The following is an 18899-nucleotide window of genomic DNA, read 5'->3' as shown; positions in this document are numbered from 1 at the left end:
TTGTCTTTCCTCTGAGGCCAGAAAAGCTGGTATGGTGTACATTCCTGTTGTCTTGGACTACAGTGATGTCGTTTATGGGCAGACCCCAAGCACTACCCTGAAGACACTTGATTCCATGTATCATGCAGCACGTAGGTTTACTACCAACCAAAAGCATCTGACACACCACTGCTGGTCTTCGTTGACTCTACGTAGAGGCTTAAACGTTGGTCTACTATGATCTATTAGGCCATTTTGGGAAAACTGCAGCTTTATCTCTGTTCTTCTTTGATAAGGTCTTCAAAATAAATACCAGTCACGGTCTCACTCTTACTTACATTTAACGGTTCCTAAAATCAGATCATGGCAAAAGGTGTTTTAGCTACTCAGCTCCGTGGTCTTGGAATTCTCTCCAGACCAGCTGGAAACTCCAGGGTCTTGTTTAAAAGTTTGGTTGACTCACATGTTACTGAAGAATGGGATTGATGCAGTGGTACATATGCTAGACGTTTTTCTATCTATGATGTGTGTATGTTTTTTGTAATTGAATTGTATGTGTGTCTATGTCAAAACATACACTATACATTTTTTTATGGTGTGTCTCTGTCTGTAAGTTGTTAGTGCATCTGATATTTGTCTGAAACATTGTTCCCCCCTGCTGCTGTCTTGGTTGGACCAGGTCTCTCTTGAAACAAATGATTTTATCTTAATGAGACTAACCTGGATAAATGAAGGTTCAATAAAAAGTAGGGAGAATCCTGTTTTAACACAGATTGGAGAGCTAGATGGAGGGGGCGAGGACGAGGGCGGGGAGAGCGAGATGGGGGGGGCGAGGGACAAGGGCGGGCAGAGCGAGATGGGGGGCGAGGGGCGAGGGGGGGAGAGCGAGATGAGCGAGATGGGGGGGGGCGGGGACGAGGGCGGGGAGAGCGAGATGGGGGGGGGGGCGGGGACGAGGGCGGGGAGAGCTAGATGGAGGGGGCGGGGACGAGGGCGGGGAGAGCGAGATGGGGGGCGAGGGACAAGGGATGGGGAGACGAGCGAGATGGGGGGAGGGACGAGGGACGAGGGCGGGGAGAGCGAGATGGGGGGCGAGGGACGAGGGGGGAGGACAAGGGACGGGGAGAGCGAGATGGGGGGGCGAGGGACGAGGGCGGGGAGAGCGAGATGGGGGGGGCGAGGGACGAGGGCGGGGAGAGCTAGATGGAGGGGGCGAGGGACAAGGGCGGGGAGAGCGAGATGGGGGGGGGCGAGGGACGAGGGCGGGGAGAGCGAGATGGGGGGGGCGGGGACAAGAGCGAGATGGGGGGCGAGAGGCGGGGAGAGCGAGATGGGGGGGGGCGAGGGACGAGGGCGGGGAGAGCTAGATGGGGGGGCGAGGGATGAGGGCGGGGAGAGATAGATTGAGAGCATGGAGAGAAAGAGAGAGGAGAGGGAGAGGTGGAGTGCGTGATTTTGAGAGCGACGGGGTGAGACGTCAAGAGGGAACGAGAGAGGGATGAAGTAAGAATGAGAGAGAGAGAGAGAGTACATATTGCCTTGGCACGTCATGCCAATAAAGCAATTGAAATCGAATTGAGTAGCAGAGAGGCGAAGGTAAAGTTGAAGTTAAGACTCAGTTAAGCCAAGTATTCTGGCCAGCCTTGAGTAAAGTACCACGGTCTAGTAATCCACTTTATCCTGGCTTATCCGTCCATTGGCTTATCCGTCCATTGACTTCTACTGCAAACCTACAGGCACAGGTCCTATGAGCCGTTCTGGCTACTTACTCAATGGCCTACAGGCACACAGCATTCCCAATGACACACGATTAATGCACTACACCCAGCATCAGCACAGCTTCTTCAACAGTGACACTTCACCTGAACCCAGCACCACCATCTGGACTACCATCACGTGGAACCATTGTGATAATGATGACATACTGTATATGCACTGTCATCCAACAGTGGAAAATCAATATGCACGTCATCTCCTGTGGAATTGTCACTATGAGTGTGGCATGAGGAGTCATTATCGATAGGGCCTGCTGCTTTACCTCCACAGTCTGACTATCAATGTGAAAGAGGAGTTCAGCCACTCCTGAGGCTGCCTCTGAGAGACAGTGAGACTGGCAGACAGGCGGAGGGGAAGCGGAGGGATTGGACACAGGAAGTGGTACTGACTTGTATGCCAGTGTGGCGCTGAAGTGCTGTTTAATGTAGGCCTCCAACACCGTGTTAAAATGCTGGAACTTCCTGTCTGCTATCAGACCAATGATATAGATCTGAGAGAGAGAGAGAGAGAGAGAGAGATTACATTGTTGTACATTGTTACAACACTGTATATATATATATATATATATATATATATATATATATTTGACATTTGTAATGTCTTTATTGTTTTGAAAGTTCTGTATGTGTAATGCTTACTGTTAATTTTTATTGTTTATTTCACTTTTGTATATTATCTACCTCACTTGCTTTGGCAATGTTAACACATGTTTCCCATGCCAATAAAGCCCCTTGAATTGAATTGAATTGAGAGATAGAGAAAGAGAGAGAGAGAGACACATTGATAAGGTGAGAGAGATGTGCCTCACTGGCAAAATGACACACAGACAAGCAACAAGCAGGAAGACATGTCTATTCCGAAGGAGAATGACAGAGCCATAAGGACAGAGATCGACAGACTGGCAGACAGAGATAAGAACAGTGACAGAGAATACCAGACAGAGACAAGAACACACAGACACACACTCACCAGGGCGTCAAACACTAGGATGTCATAGTCGTCAGTCTGGGAGTGTTCCATCATGATGGTGAACAGAGCATCCAGAGTGTCCTGGAGAAACTACACAGAGGGAAGAAGAGTCCATAAGATGAGACACACACACACAAACAAACACACACATAACACACACGAACAACACACACCTTGACAACCTGCTCTCCGTCGATGATCTTGAGTTTCTCCAGGTTTTCTTTGAGGAGCTCAGGACGAGTCCTCCACTTCAGTAGGCCCAGCAAACCCACTGAGCAGGAGAAAGAAGAAGACAAACATCAATCTATCCATCCACGGTAAACCAAGCCAGCACACTCGCAACAATCATTGAATCAACCATTCGTTGTTCTGGGGGCTTGAAGCCTAACAACAGAAGCACGGGAACTCCAGTTAGCTGCAGTGGTGTAGTGCTGTTTTGTATGGTGCCGGATCGCCCACATCACAGTTTGTACCGGCGGAAGTAGCCTATTGTCTTTTTAGAATATGCATAAAATGCATCCTTCAAATGCAATGCCCGCCTACGCCCAAAGATTCTGTCTCAATAAATGTTTCTCATTTTAAAACCCTCAAACACTACATTGGGCATACCTCATTTCTAAATGCGCCATCTGTCAAATCGTGGGTAATAGCAGGCTACTTCTCGTTTTAGTGCTGAAACATCCCAACTGCATTTGCATGCCAATAATTTGATCTCAGTTCCATGGGAATATAATATATTTAGACCTATGCTGTTGCCTAGTCACTTACCCCTACCTACAGTATAGATCCATACAGTAGCTACCTTAATTACCTCGTACCCCTGCACATCGACTCGATACTGGTACCCCATGTTATTTTTTACTCATTGTGCGTTTATTCCTTGAGTTATAATAGTTTCTATAATATTTAGAGTTCTCTCTCTGCATTGTTAGGAGGGGTCCGTAAGTAACGCACGCTAACCCCATTCCGTACAAATGTGCCCCCAACCGCGACATTCAAACGAGGCTGCAAAGAAAACTATCCACTATTGACAGATGGCACATTTGTTGACATCAAAATCTGGGGTGTGAACTACGTTTCTTTTCAAGCGTTGATTGAAATGATAATGGTCCGATCGTAATGGAGAAAAGTTTTAAAAAACGGACCCCTCCGGCGCTGTACGTTACAGCGTGACGTGTCATGGCGTAACGTACGGCAACCACAAAGCAACTGTCTTACAGCCTCTCTCCACCAGGTGTAGCACTTCTCTCAGTTTAAAAACAAGAAAGGGACAGGGTAAGGAGCGGGATACCTAGTCATATTCTGCGTGGTCACTGCAACCTATCATGACTCTCAAAAGCCACTGTTTACCTCTGAAGATCACTTTCGAGTGAAAAAAAGCTGTTTCCCCACACGACATCTCTCCTTCTGACTATCACGCAATAGGTTTCACTTCCCCACCCACCATTTAAAAAAAAACCCAACAGTGCTCATTGCCTTCTTGAATCATGCAGAGATGGGCATCATGAAGGCCTAGTCATTGATTTGGTTAGAAAGGGGTGAAATTGTGCTTTACATTGGTATTGATATTACAGTTGATCTGGAAGTATTACGTTTTTTTGGTCGCTAAAATAAAGTCAATCGTACGGACCAAGGCGATGTACAAAAGTGAGTTAGTTCACGTTAAGCATTTCACCGTTAGTCTACACCTGTTTTTTACAAAGCAGGGCTGAACATGGGGCTCCGCTACCACCACCCGTCATGCCTCAGCACTAGCAATCTCATTCTCTACTTGTGCATCTGTTTGGTCAAGGTCGTCACACACACGCACACACACACACGCGAGGAGCTCCTCAACCAACCAAAGACACGCCTCCCCGCAGGAAAGACCATTTGGAAAGACCCACCCACTGACGACCTCAGCAAAAGTGGACACAAGAATGGGAGTCACTCGACCTGACAAATAAGCACCCAATCAGTACCCCCTCACCACAGGCCCCTGGTTTCAACCTCCCCAGGAAGGAATGGTCCACCCTCAATAGGTTCAGGACTGGCCACGGCCCATTGCCTCACCAACCTCCACTGATGGGGCATAAAAAGTAAGCCCCCTAAGTGCCTGTGGGGTGGAGCAAACCATGCACTCCATTCTTGAAATCTTTCCTATCCATACACTCAGCGGAAGCAACCGCTTGGCCCAGGTACTTTGCATTCGCTAAGTAAATAATAGATCTCTAATGTCTTTCAAAGAGAAGTTAGCAACATTGCTAATATAGCTAGCTGCCAAAGTTGAACTAGCTAGCGATATTAGCGATTTGGTTAGCTTGGGTTAGTTGTAAACACTTTGTGACATTTATAAGGTATGGTTAACAAAAACAAAGAATTGGCAAATGCTGGTTTGACAATATTTTACAGCTTGTTTGTTAATCAAACGTGTTGTTTTGAATTAAAACGGCTCACTGGGAGAACATTTCAATGGCCTCCATGTATAAAACTTTTACACTGCATGATGCTGTGTGTGTGTGTGTGTGTGTGTGTGTGTGTGTGTGTGTGTGTGTGTGTGTGTGTGTGTGTGTGTGTGTGTGTGTGTGTGTGTGTGTGTGTGTGTGTGTGTCCTTGCGTGCCTGTATTTGTGTTTAAAAAAATTGTATAAGCACTTGCATCTGGACTGGTGATTAATACTGCAGCACAGTGATCATTACAATGATGGACTGTCTTCCTCACCAACAGCTGTTACACAGCACCTGTATGGCAAGACCATAACTGTGTATGGGGGAAGCGTGTGTGTGTGTGTGTGTGTGTGTGTGTGTGTAGGACAAAACTATGACATCCCTCCCACATTGTTCTAATCTAGAACATACTCAGTCTGTTCTGAGTCGTCCGTCCCCCACCACACACACACACACACACACACACACACACACACACACACACACACACACACACACACACACACACACACACACACACACACACACACACACACACACACACATACCGTTCTGGGTGAGTTTGGTGGAGCAGACGAGGGTTGAGACGGTGAAGCTGTCTCTGGAGCTGACAGACAGGACTCCTACACTGCTGCGACTCAGTGTCCCCCCCTTTGGAACGTCACCCTGGTTTCGTGTAGAGGGCTGGGACAGGTACGAGTTCACATCCTCCATCCTCTTACTGTCCCCCTAAGAAAGAGAGGCGGGGGGGGGGGTAGAGGCCACAGTTTAGTTTGGGAGTGAGCGAATGAACAGTAATTAATTTTCATTCAATTTGGCGCTTAATCAATAATTCCAGTTCATTTGGCAGGGAATCTCCAATGACTTAAGTTTAGCCTATTCAGTCAGTTGTGAATTGATAATCATTCAGTGTCCCTGGTGATTTGGCTATGACTCAGACGTGATTCAATTCTCCAGTTCTTTCAGCTGTGAATCAATAATAATTCAGTTCCCTTGGCTATTTGACCGGGAACAGTTGTGTGAATCAGAGTTGATTCAGTTCTGACCTTGAAGACAACCAGTTCATGAAGTCCATCCTGCAGCACTGTTCCATCCGCCTTCATCAGATGAACAAACGCCATGGCAAAGTTCTTCTCACTCTTATCCTTGGCTACAGAAAGAGAGACGATGGGGGAGAGACAGACCTGAGGTCATTTATTTAGTAGAGGTACGCAATGCCCCGTCACATTGCTTTCACCCCTCCAGTCCAATCAGCTCGGCGGTTAAGAAAGTAAGGATGCAATGGGAGGATATGGGAGGCCAGAGTTGGGTGTACTCACACTCCTGAGAGGAGCGGTGCCTGAACATGAAACGCAGGTGGCTCCTATGCATCTCCTCCAGAGGGATGGCCACCTACAGGACGTAGGACAACATTACATCTCCTATTACGGCCCTGTGTTTCGCGCAATCATGTGACATGCCTGGATTTGAACCTTTATTTAAAACCTTTTCCTCAAACCTTCCAGTTTCACTTTATGTCAGATGGTCCAGCACCATCATCAGACAATTGCTTTCATTTTTGGTGTAATTCTCCTTTCTGGAAGAGGCTCAAAATACAGGATGAAATCTTGCTATGTCACATGAATGCACAAAACCAGGGCCCTACAATATCTCATATTAAACAGACTATGCATAGTATTATACACAGAGGGCAACAGTTGATCAACATGCACAAGCATACAACAACGCATGCACGCATACACACACACTGACCTTGAATGTCTCCATCCAGCGTGGTTGTTTGACTTGGTAGTAGATGACAGATCTGTACTCGTTCAGCGGCCGATCCCCGGCTCCCAGACAGATAGAGTTCTACAAGACAGACAGAAAGAGAGACGGCAGAAAGAGAGAGATGACAGAAAGAGACGACAGAAAAAGAGATGACAGAAAGAGAGAGACAACAGAGAGAGACGACAGAAAGAGAGATGACAGAAAGAGAGAGACAACAGAGAGAGACGACAGAAAGAGAGACAACAGAGAGAGACGACAGAAAGAGAGATGATAGAAAGAGAGAGACAACAGAGAGAGACGACAGAAAGAGAGATGACAGAAAGAGAGACAACAGAGAGAGAGATGACAGAAAGAGAGACAACAGAGAGAGAGATGACAGAAAGAGAGATGACAGAAAGAGAGACAACAGAGAGAGATGACAGAAAGAGAGACAACAGAGAGAGAGAGAGATGACAGAAAGAGAGATGACAGAAAGAGAGACAACAGAGAGGGAGATGACAGAAAGAGAGAGACGACAGAAAGAGAGCGATGACAATCAATTCAACTAACTCCCATCCACCTAGATACATCGAAACCAACAACCCTAAACAGCAGATGACATATGAAATACAAAGTATGATACAGTGCTGAAACAATATCCCTTCTTGGCTACTTCCAGATGGCCTTGGGTGTAATATTGTTAGTGTGAGGAGACATTCTATTTGTGTGACAGAGTTTTTATATTTGGTGTGACACACACACTTCGTGCCTGCCCAACTTACCGGCACGGCCTTGCCCTCCTCATCACACACCATCATGATGACCTCCATGTTTTTCTGGGTGGTCTTGTTGTACTTGTCAAAGTCCCCAGTCCACAGAGTCAAGTAGATGTCGTTGCGGATGTCCCCCGGCATGATGATCTCTGGGAAGCCCAGTTTACGGGCCACCACCGTGCTGCGGTCCACCAGGTGGGGGTACTCCTTACGGATCTGGACAATGTCACCCACCAGGGCCTTCATCGTCACCCACAGACCTGGAGGGAGGAAGGGGGCAAGCGTTGACAATAAAGTCCATGGAATAGTGTGAAGAGTCCATTCAGTAATAGTACTGTAACAACAACGGCCAGTAGAGGCATCAGCCACGAAGGGGTCGTTTGGGCTACTCTGTGGGGTGTGTACTACCTTGTCCTCCACTGTCTCCCCGCGATGCTGTCACCTTGTTCAGCAGGGAGTGGAGGAAGTCATTCTCTGCCACAACCCTGTAAACACACACACATATTTCAACTACATACTCCCCCCCCCCCAAAAAAAGAAAAAAAATTGGGGGGGAAAAAAACATTCCAAACTAACAACTTTTCAACTACATTACAATGACTAAACTAGGTGGGGATGGAGGGAGAGAGGCGGACAGGGAGAAGGAGGCAGGACTCACGGAACAAACGGGATGAAATACTGCTTCTCCTCGTCACACTCTATCTTTCCTTTGATGATGTCACTGATGTCCATCACTGCAGAGAAGAAGAAGATAATTGCCTCTTTTACATTTTCTGTGATCCACCGAGTACAAAATATGAATATATTGTGTGTCAAGCTGTGACCACTATCAGTGGATCCCAATTCAAAATCGTGTTAACACTGCCCACTACCCTATGCCATACACTAGTACCTACCTGCCACTCCAAAGGGCCTGCGGAGGCCCTGGGTACACTTCTTGGTGCTAGTCTCTTTCAGTTCCATACGACCCACTCTTACTATCTGACAGATCAGGTAGATCTTGTCTCTGTTCAAATCCTTATTCCCCAGGTCCTGGAGGGGTATGAGGGAGGAGAAATCTAAATAACATAGTGGTCCCGAGGCAAAGCCAGTTGAGAACCACTGACCTAAATGATACGACGGTGGCCACCTCAGTAACTTGGGATTCGGAATCATTTCGGCATCAAACAGTGCTCCCTAGTGGTGACTTACTGTAAAGACAACCTTCAGGTTGTTCAGCATGTCAACGTCTTTAGGAAAACCTTTACTGGTCCAACGGATCAGGTAGTTCTCACTGGAGGGGGGGAGGGACATGGAAAGGGTTAACAGAACATGTCTTATAAACACGTAATAAACCCTCAATAAGAATCTAAATGCATTTAATGCACATGTTAAAAACATTTTTGGGACATAAACAAAAGTAATTGCTAATCCATTGCTTTCAGCTCTTCCAAAAAAAACGCTTCTCCTAAATATAACTTTTCTTGTCCAGCAGAGACTGACGCTGACTTCCTATCAATCTGCTCTGCATGTACATTGGGGAAATGTTGCCGAGCCATCCAAAGCCCACACCTTCCAAAAATATCCCTGTCACAGTTTGAAACAGTTTGACTCTGGTCTGGATGAGAAAGGAGGGAGAGGAGTATAGATGGGTCTGTTCGACAGTGATAGACAGCTATCGCCAGCTATCGCCATTAGCTGTTAGTCAAGCTCTGCTCCTCTATGTTCTGCTTTACTATGTTCATAATGAAATAGTATGTACAGTACATAAGACTGCAGGGTGACATGGGAATAAGAGCAGGAGAGGAAGAGAAAAGTAGTGAGAATGAGAGAGGCAGGTATCCATCATCATCACTGGTGTCAGTCAAACTCTGCCTTTCTATGTGCACCATTCTATGACAAGTGCTACGCTACAGTACAGCACAGTACAGCACAGCACAGTACAGCACAGTACAGCACAGCACAGCACAGCACAGCACAGCACAGCACAGCACAGGAATTAAAACATATGGAAAGTGGGGTAAGAGGAGGAAGAGAGTGAGGAGAGAGAAATAAAGAGGCAGAGGGAGGAAGGATGACTGAATCACAAGATGGATGTAAAAAGAGAACTGGATAGAGGGATGTTTAGATAGAGACCTGATGATGGTCTGTTTGTTGGGGTCGTATAAGGACATGAAGAGTTCAGAATCTTCTCCGATCCGACAGACGAAGTTCCGGACGAAGACATAGAGGCTGTGAGTGGGAGAGGACTGGATCCGGGCCGAGATTACCGAGTGGCCCGTCTGAACGTTGGACTATAGAAGAGAGCGAAAGAGAGAGAGGGTGAGAGAGATACTTAAATGTAAGGGGCTTGTTGACTATGCCTACACTCTTGGATATCATATATGGTGTCTGACTAATGTCTTCTTTGTATTCTCTTTATCGCTACTTTCTCAACTCTCTCAATCTTACTCCATCCACACTTTTCTCCCCATCTCTGTAACTCCACCTCTTCAACCCTGACCCCACTTTCCCTTATTCTCGGTCTTTCTTTCTCTCTTACTCTCTGGGCTCTATTTTCGGCTATGGCTAAGGAGGCGCAGTTGTCAAATGCACGTTAGTTTGCAATTTCGTAATGTAAAAACGGGTGCACTGGCATTTTCCAGCTCTAACGCCAGGTTTGGCAATTTACCTGTCTAGCGTCAGCTCCCTTTTGCTGAGGTGGGAGGGGTGGCAATATTTGAGGGGTGTCCTTAAAAACATGCGCAAGCCACCATTTTATGCAGCGCTAATCGGAAGTTTTAAGATCCACAAAAAGCAGGATTTAACCGTAGCCCAGTTGATAATGGCATGGATTTGAGAGCGGAAGCGCAACCTATCCAGCCATGATGCACAATGCCAATGGAATAGAGATGTGCCTTTTGTGCAGGTGAATATCATATTTAGAACCATAAAACACGATTGGTTCCCCCCCATTGTATTTAATTTGATTAAAAACCAAGCGTAGCCTACCCTCCCCTTAATCAATGCTGGTTTAGCGACATCGCATACAGGAGGTGTGTCTTTTTTATCCATGTCCATTAAAAGGTCAAATAGAAAATAAAAACAATTACCCAAGTAGTCTATGAGTAATGGTCTACTGAGAATGTTTTGAAATATTTTAGAGGTTTTTGCCCTCATACTTTTCCCTTATTCACAATTCACATACCTGTATACTTCATTTCGATTGTTCAGGTAGGTTATTCATCCCCATGTTCGATGAGTGCCCCTTGTCCGATTACCGAAGACTCGCGCTCCTATTCAGTCATCCTCCAGATTTTTTTAGAATCAGCCTTGCACATTGACAACGATACAATTGATAGGAGCCTAGAATTTTGTATAGACGTGCGAATGTTATGCGTAAAGACATTTAGGCCCCACAGTGCCATGGAACGGGAGAAGCGATTTATGATATCATGTTTCTGACCCGATCCTACTTAGAAATATTGTTGTTGGTTTAAAAACAATATGGACTGTTTTTTTGTTTAATTTGATTAATAACCAAATATTCACTGCCCATGTCATGGCTCGAATGCAATGCAATCTGGAGAAGTGCAAATACGATCCGTAAACTGTTTATAAACATTACATTTACGAGCAGTGTAAAGGTGAGTGGACATGCCCCCTTTCTCTTTATATTGGTTCTTTATCTATCTCCTGTGAAAAGTTTGGATCTGCGTAAAACTCTCCATAAATTCCATAGTCCATATTCCATTTAATTCCAATTATGGTGCCTGTAACTGTTTAACAGACATGCAGATGTAGGATCTTAATTTGATCACCCTGTTGCAATTCAGGAAATATAAAACTTGTAGTGTATTTGAGGTTTAAAAATGCTTCTGAAGCTTGTCATTTCTACTTTGAAATGTCAGACTTGATTTGCCTTTACGAAAAATGTATCAACCCCTACACAAATGTCCATGAATCATAATCCACATAATAATTGACATTTCTAGTTGCTTCAGGGTTATTTTCCTGCTGTAAGCAAACTGGCTCAAAATGAGATCTTACATCTGTAGCCTATTTAAAACAAGTAGTTGTTTTTGTTTTTATTACAATTTGATTAGAATGATCAGTCTTTTTAGGCCTTATCAAAAGTGCAGTGAATTTAATCTTCATGCTTATTGACCACGTTTGGCATGTCCAGACTGCAATTTACAGTAGACTTAGCCTCTACATCAGTGCAAATACTATAGACTATGTTTAAGACATGTATTTTCATATTGAAGCAGTGAAATTAGAACAATGCGGACTGCAAATATATTCATCATATTTAGTAAATATGGTGCAGGCTATTTAACGAACGAGGCTATAATAGACTACCTGACAATGCTTAGCCATGGGGCATGTTCTGATTGCCCAGTGAGGGTCCAAGCCTCAACTCACCAACAATTTGTTTATTCATCAAAACACACCACCAGCTACTGCGCCCATAATTCCAGTTGTGAAAATAGCAAAAATATGAATAACAGCCCCGTGAACCTACAGCGCTGAGATTGACCATTCTGATAGGCTTGTTCAAACCTGACCTGTTCCTCTTTGATGCGTTCGTTGATCTTGGTGGTGGCGTCTTGGTGGGCTCTGAACAGGCTGATCACGCTGGCGTTGTCTGGGTCCAGCATGTTCCCGTTCACATCCCGCACCACCAGGTCCAACTCCAAGATCCTGGAGGGGACAGGGAGGAGGAAGAAGAAGGAGGAGGAGGAGGAAGGAGGAGAAGGAGCAGATGGTGAAAGAGAAATGTTTTATCTCTCAGACAGATGCAGAGATGGAATCTTTCCCAAATGAGAATAATCTATTTTAGTGATAATGTGCACTCTTAGAAGTAAAGGTGCCTGAAATAACCTTTTGGGTTGCCACACAGGCGGAACTTTTCCAGTTGAGAAAGATTCCTTGAGGAACCCCTCAGAAAAACCTTTCTGTGATGGAAGGGGTTCAGTTATGAACCTTTTTAATAATATATTGTAGAGGTGACTGCCTATCAGATTGGAGGCATGGTTAATTGGAAGTATGGCTTCCACAGTCACAGTCAATGAGGGTAACAGTCGTGTAAACGCCATACTCTGCTTATCTTAATCGGCATTAAGGTCAAAACCAAAGTAATCATATGCCGATTAAAACCACTGGTTTTCGGAGCAATCTTTCAAGTGTTTAACATGTAGACATCTTAAGCGGTGTTCCAGCTGTGTATTTGACCGTGTGCTAGCACCAGCCGAGCGAGCCTCCCTCTTTAGTGTGAGTGAAGTGTGTCCCGGGAACAACTGAATGTACGCTTCTTAGAAGTCGTTTTCAAATACAAACTTCATATGTCCGAACTCAGAATCAAATACGCTCTGCAAAAATAATATGTCCGCTGTGGTAGGGCGTTTATTTTGATTGGCAATTTTTCTGCATTTATCAGAGTGCCAATCAGGTAGCCTGATTTCAGATGTGTCCATGTAAACAGAATTATTAGGGAAATCGTTCTTCTTGCAAAGCATGTCAATTATTTCATCAAAATATTATTTTAATCTGACTGTAAACAATAATTGCATTACTGTGTGCGTGTAACCGCCCTGACTGAAGCTACACAACTGTCAGTGTTAAACCTTTTAACATGTGATGACAATACAACAGAACAGATGAACAGGAATGACATTTACTCTAACGGGTGGCCAAAAAAATCTATATCTTAAAGCCATGCCCCTGCTAAGCCATGCCTCCACTCCAGAGGAACCCATTGCTACAATGAACCATTAAATGTTCTTCCAAGAACCCCCTCAAGTAACCGAAGGTGAAAATATTATCCATTGAATAGTAATGGTTCCTTGAGGAACTCCAGGGTTTCTCGAGTCACCACTCATTCTAAGAGTGTAGTTCTGTTAGAGTCTATGGGCCATACTTGTTGCCATAGTCAATTTTGGAGGTGACTTTCTGTTTGAGCTCCTTGAACTCGTCGCTAGGCAGCGTGCCAGACAGGAGCTGGGAACGCCATTCCATCAGATCCCACATCAGCCGTTGGACCTGCACCACACGCTTCTTCTTATTGGTCTACACAGAAAGACAAATAGTATCACACACACATCATGCACACAGACACACACATACACACACACACAAACAGACGTACAGATGTGGGATCTTAATTTGATCACTTTTGTTACTGCATATTTTCCTGCACAACAGGAAATGCAAACGTGTAGTGTATTCAAGGTTTAAAACAGCTTCTAAAGTTTGTAATTTCCACTTCAAAATGTCAGACTATGTCAAACTAATGTCAGAATAATTTAAATTTCCTGTTGCTGATTATTTTCCTACTGGAGCAAACTGGCTCAAATTAAGATCCTTCATCTGTACATGTACATGCTCACACACACACACACAAAGAGTGTTGAGGTGTTTACCACATAGAGTTGTTTCCAGATGCTTCCCCACTCCCTCAGAGTGGTGGTCACCTCCTTCACTAGGGGCATCTCTGCTGACAACACCACCTCCTGGTCCCTGTGGAATTAAAACCACATATTACTGACACGCACACACACACACACACACACACACACACACACACACAAACCACTCACCCTTGCTTTTCAATGATGACCTTCCTCAGCTGCACTATGCTGGCCGGGAATGCTCCCTGTGAATGTATGGGGGGAAGAGAGGTAGAAAGCGGGAGAAAGGACAGACGTAAAGAGTGAGGGAGAGAGTACATAGAAATCCTATTTGCTCACTTCCTCACCAAAATAACATGCACTTTCACCCAACGCATCTACCCTGTCTTAACCTGTCCAGGTGTTGTCTTACCTGTCGATCCTTGTTCCTGACTAGGTAGCCTTTATACCAGCCTGCAACCAGGGAACAAAGGGCAGTCACAGGACATACACATATCACATCCAGTCACAGGACATACACATATCACATCCAGTCACAGCACATACACATATCACATCCAGTCACAGGACATACACATATCACATCCAGTCACAGGACATACACATATCACATCAAGTCACAGCACATACACATATCACATCCAGTCACAGGACATACACATATCACATCCAGTCACAGGACATACACATATCACATCCAGTCACAGGACATACACATATCACATCCAGTCAGAGGACATACACATATCAGATCAAGTCACAGGACATACACATATCACATCCAGTCACAGGACATACACATATCACATCCAGTCACAGGACATACACATATCACATCCAGTCACAGGACATACACATATCACATCCAGTCAGAGGACATACACATATCAGATCAAGTCACAGGACATACACATATCACATCCAGTCACAGCACATACACATATCACATCAAGTCACAGGACATACACATATCACATCCAGTCACAGCACATACACATATCACATCAAGTCACAGGACATACACATATCACATCCAGTCACAGCACATACACATATCACATCCAGTCAGAGGACATACACATATCACATCAAGTCACAGGACATACACATATCACATCCAGTCACAGCACATACACATATCACATCAAGTCACAGGACATACACATATCACATCCAGTCACAGGACATACACATATCACATCCAGTCACAGCACATACACATATCACGTCCAGTCACAGGACATACACATATCACATCCAGTCACAGGACATACACATATCACATCCAGTCACAGGACATACACATATCACATCCAGTCAGAGGACATACACATATCACATCCAGTCACAGGACATACACATATCACATCTATTCAGAGGACATACACATATCACATCCAGTCACAGCACATACACATATCACATCCAGTCACAGCACATACACATATCACATCCAGTCACAGGACATACACATATCACATCCAGTCACAGGACATACACATATCAGATCCAGTCACAGGACATACACATATCAGATCCAGTCACAGGACATACACATATCACATCCAGTCACAGGACATACACATATCACATCCAGTCACAGGACATACACATATCACATCAAGTTACAGAACATACACATATCGCATCCAGTCACAGGACATACACATATCACATCCAGTCACAGGACATACACATATCACATCCAGTCACAGGACATACACATATCACATCCAGTCACAGCACATACACATATCACATCCAGTCACAGCACATACACATATCACATCCAGTCACAGGACATACACATATCAGATCCAGTCACAGCACATACACATATCACATCCAGTCACAGCACATACACATATCACATCCAGTCACAGCACACACACCTACACACACTGTAAAACTGTCTTAGTAGTAATCAGCTTAAATAATGACATCCAGACACACACATTATTCCCAGTCAAACCACAACATTCCCAGTCAGCTCCCTCACCATCGCAGGTCTCCTGGATGTGGACTGTGTCCCCAACCTCCAGAGACAGTTGCTTCACCCCACGGCCAATGAAATTCCATGTTACTAGGGGAGAAACAGAGAGATGGCCAATGAATGTCACACCAGTAAGAGAGAAGAAACTGAACCGAAACGAACCATTAGCTTTTGTTTGCCACACTTTAAACCCAACAAAAACAATCAACGTTCCTTGTTCGGGGGAGGGAGGGAGGGTATGTTCGATTTTTGTTTTGATTGTTGGGGAACCAGCGTATACGCTGACTGTACAAAACATTAAGAACGCCTGCTCTTCCCCTGACAGACTGACCAGGCGAATCCAGGTGAAAGCTATGATCCCTTATTGATGTCACTTGTTAAATCCACTTCAATCTGTGTAGAGGAAGGGGATTACAGGTTAAAGAAGGATTTTGAAGCCTTGAGACAACTGAGACATGGATTGTGTATGTGTGCCATTCAGGGAGTGAATGGGCAAGATAAAAGACTTCAGTGCCTTCGAGCGGGGCCTGGTAGTAAATGCCAAGACCTGCAACGCTGCAGAGGTTTTCACGCTCAACAGTTCCCTGTGAGTATGAAGAATGGTCCAACACTCAAAGGACATCCAGCCAACTTGACACAACTGTGGGAAACGTTGGATTCCACACGGAAGCATCCCCGTGGAACACTTTTGAAATTTTGTAGAGTCCATGCCCTGACAAATTGTGGCTGTTCTGAGGGCAAAAGGGAGAGTGCAACTCAATATTAGGAAGATAGTCAGTGGATACGTAAAAAAGTGGATTCAAAATTATGCAAGTAATTTTATTTGATAGACTCCAGTTCTACCTGCACATTTCGTAGTTGATCTATCTTACAGTACCTCCCCTCGCCCTCATACCCTCTCCGTCCTTCTCCTGCCCTCCTAGGGGCACCCTGCTGGCAGATATCTGTCTGCACTGCTATACACAGAGACACAAATATATACTGCATAGTGTAACTGACAAACAAACGCTCTCTCTCTCATACTAACATATCCATACATATCCACACATGTGCAGATAAACACACACACACAGCGAGGAAAGTTCCAGAGGTGTCTGTCTGCACTGCTACACACACAGACACAAATATATGCTGTAAGTGACAAACAAACGCTCTCTCTCATACTAACATATCCATACATATACACACATGTGCAGATAAACACACACAAACACACACACACACACAGCGAGGAAAGTTCCAGAGGTGTCTGTCATCGTCACACGGTGTGTCCCAGAATCTGTAGTGGGGCCGGGGCCCAGATGCGCGACAGGTGATATCCCACCCAAACTGCCATGGGCTCTCCAACCCTGTTCCTGTAGCTACCCAGTGTTTAGTTTGGGAAACCAAGTGAAATCTGTTCAGGGAACATCGATAGCGGCATATTTTTGCAAACAAAACACATTTCACTAAACTGTTGACAGCCCCTCTGCCCCATCGAGATGTGTCACCCAGTTAATTATGCACATTCCCTATTGCAAATACAAATTCACTATAATTGTAGGCTAACTGTAAGCCGCCCTTCACAATCAATGAATCAACAGCATCACCTAGGGCTATATGTTCACTCCCAGACTTGTGGGTAGACATTTTGGAGTGTAGCATAAAGTAACCAGTCCATCCAGTTTGCATAATAATACAGCCCACACTCAAAGGCGATTACTCAAACGTGTTTAATTTGGGAGTATACCAATTATGTACGAAAGGCATCTTTAGTCGGTTTTGTTTTATGTTTTTTTTCTGCCACGTGTAGTAGGCACAAGCTCTAAAATACATATGGGTGTTTTGAATGAATCATCACCTTAGAAAAAAAGCTCTGTCCACTTCGTTGTGTTAGGCTTTGAAGCAACATCCGCAACGAACCTGTTTTACACTCAATATTTAAGGTGTTCCTAATGTTTGGTATACTCAGTGTATACATGCTTGTTCAGATTACAAAAAGAAAAGAGGATATATGTTTGTACGACTATGTCAAGAATTGTCTGCCTTCTTTAACATGTCAAATAGCGATAGTTATACCGCCCCTCAAAAAACGTTCTTGTCCATCAGTAATAATGTGGTTGTACACTGTCTTCCGTTGTTCTGGTGTTTTACAGGTCTGTGTACACATTATGCTAGAAATGGAAACCAACTCACGCCCACTGTACCACTGCTCTATTTGTGACAGCCAGAAAACTCATGTTACTTCCACCCTTCTACGCTTCCTGTGTTTTCAATCGAACACGAAAGAAGATTTATCAATTTTAGAATTCATTTCCTGCAATTCTACACACCTTGCCCTGAGATGTAGAGAAAATGTTGCAGTCTTAAAGCAAGTTTGCTGCAATTCTACACGTTTCGCCATTGGGACGGAGACTATAGGGCTGTGGCAGTCATGACATTTTGCCAGCTGGTAATTGGCATGCAAATGCTGCCGGTCTCACGGTAATTGACTGTTAATGAACCTAAACATGTTTAGCCTCTCCAGGCTTTCCACGCATACACGCTTGCTGGTGCAATGAATAAATCCATTTAATATAGCCTACACCATCAAAATAACATGAATTATTTATTTGGTTGTGATAGAACTATAAACCTGGGAATGTCTTAGGACAAATGTAAACATATGAACTGCATGGTGTGACTTTATACTGATGGTTTGGAAAACGTGGCGAGAAAGGCAGGCACTCTGACCCTTGTGTTTCCAGCGGAGAGTGAGACCATTGCATTTCTGCTCTGCACTCTTAGAAAAACAGGTGCTATCTCGAACTTAAAAGGGTTTTTCAGCTATCCCAATAGGATAACCCTTTTGAAGAACCCCTTTTGGTTCCAGGTAGAACCCTTTTGA

General features: G+C 44.6%; 1 protein-coding gene across 1 annotated transcript in view; it reads right to left on the bottom strand.

Moving 5' to 3' along the window:
* The window catches only part of LOC135526261 (dedicator of cytokinesis protein 2-like), a 152075-nt gene that overhangs the window by 131170 nt on the left and 2006 nt on the right, over nucleotides 1-18899 (bottom strand). Inside the window, exons 2-20 of the mRNA XM_064954456.1 lie at nucleotides 16040-16123; nucleotides 14453-14493; nucleotides 14230-14285; nucleotides 14053-14149; nucleotides 13551-13699; nucleotides 12199-12334; nucleotides 9788-9945; nucleotides 8864-8945; nucleotides 8569-8704; nucleotides 8331-8406; nucleotides 8081-8157; nucleotides 7682-7932; nucleotides 6903-7001; nucleotides 6470-6542; nucleotides 6197-6300; nucleotides 5699-5879; nucleotides 2898-2995; nucleotides 2725-2814; nucleotides 2145-2245 (exon numbers count right to left, since the gene is read on the bottom strand). Of these exons, the coding sequence (XP_064810528.1) occupies nucleotides 2145-2245; nucleotides 2725-2814; nucleotides 2898-2995; nucleotides 5699-5879; nucleotides 6197-6300; nucleotides 6470-6542; nucleotides 6903-7001; nucleotides 7682-7932; nucleotides 8081-8157; nucleotides 8331-8406; nucleotides 8569-8704; nucleotides 8864-8945; nucleotides 9788-9945; nucleotides 12199-12334; nucleotides 13551-13699; nucleotides 14053-14149; nucleotides 14230-14285; nucleotides 14453-14493; nucleotides 16040-16123 (2089 nt within the window). The remainder of the gene's footprint in view (nucleotides 1-2144; nucleotides 2246-2724; nucleotides 2815-2897; nucleotides 2996-5698; nucleotides 5880-6196; nucleotides 6301-6469; nucleotides 6543-6902; nucleotides 7002-7681; nucleotides 7933-8080; nucleotides 8158-8330; nucleotides 8407-8568; nucleotides 8705-8863; nucleotides 8946-9787; nucleotides 9946-12198; nucleotides 12335-13550; nucleotides 13700-14052; nucleotides 14150-14229; nucleotides 14286-14452; nucleotides 14494-16039; nucleotides 16124-18899) is intronic.

This window comes from Oncorhynchus masou, chromosome 32 (genome assembly GCF_036934945.1).
Source record: "Oncorhynchus masou masou isolate Uvic2021 chromosome 32, UVic_Omas_1.1, whole genome shotgun sequence".
Lineage (NCBI taxonomy): Eukaryota > Metazoa > Chordata > Actinopteri > Salmoniformes > Salmonidae > Oncorhynchus > Oncorhynchus masou.
Note: the sequence above shows the minus strand (reverse complement) of the source record. Positions and strands in the feature narration are given on the sequence as shown.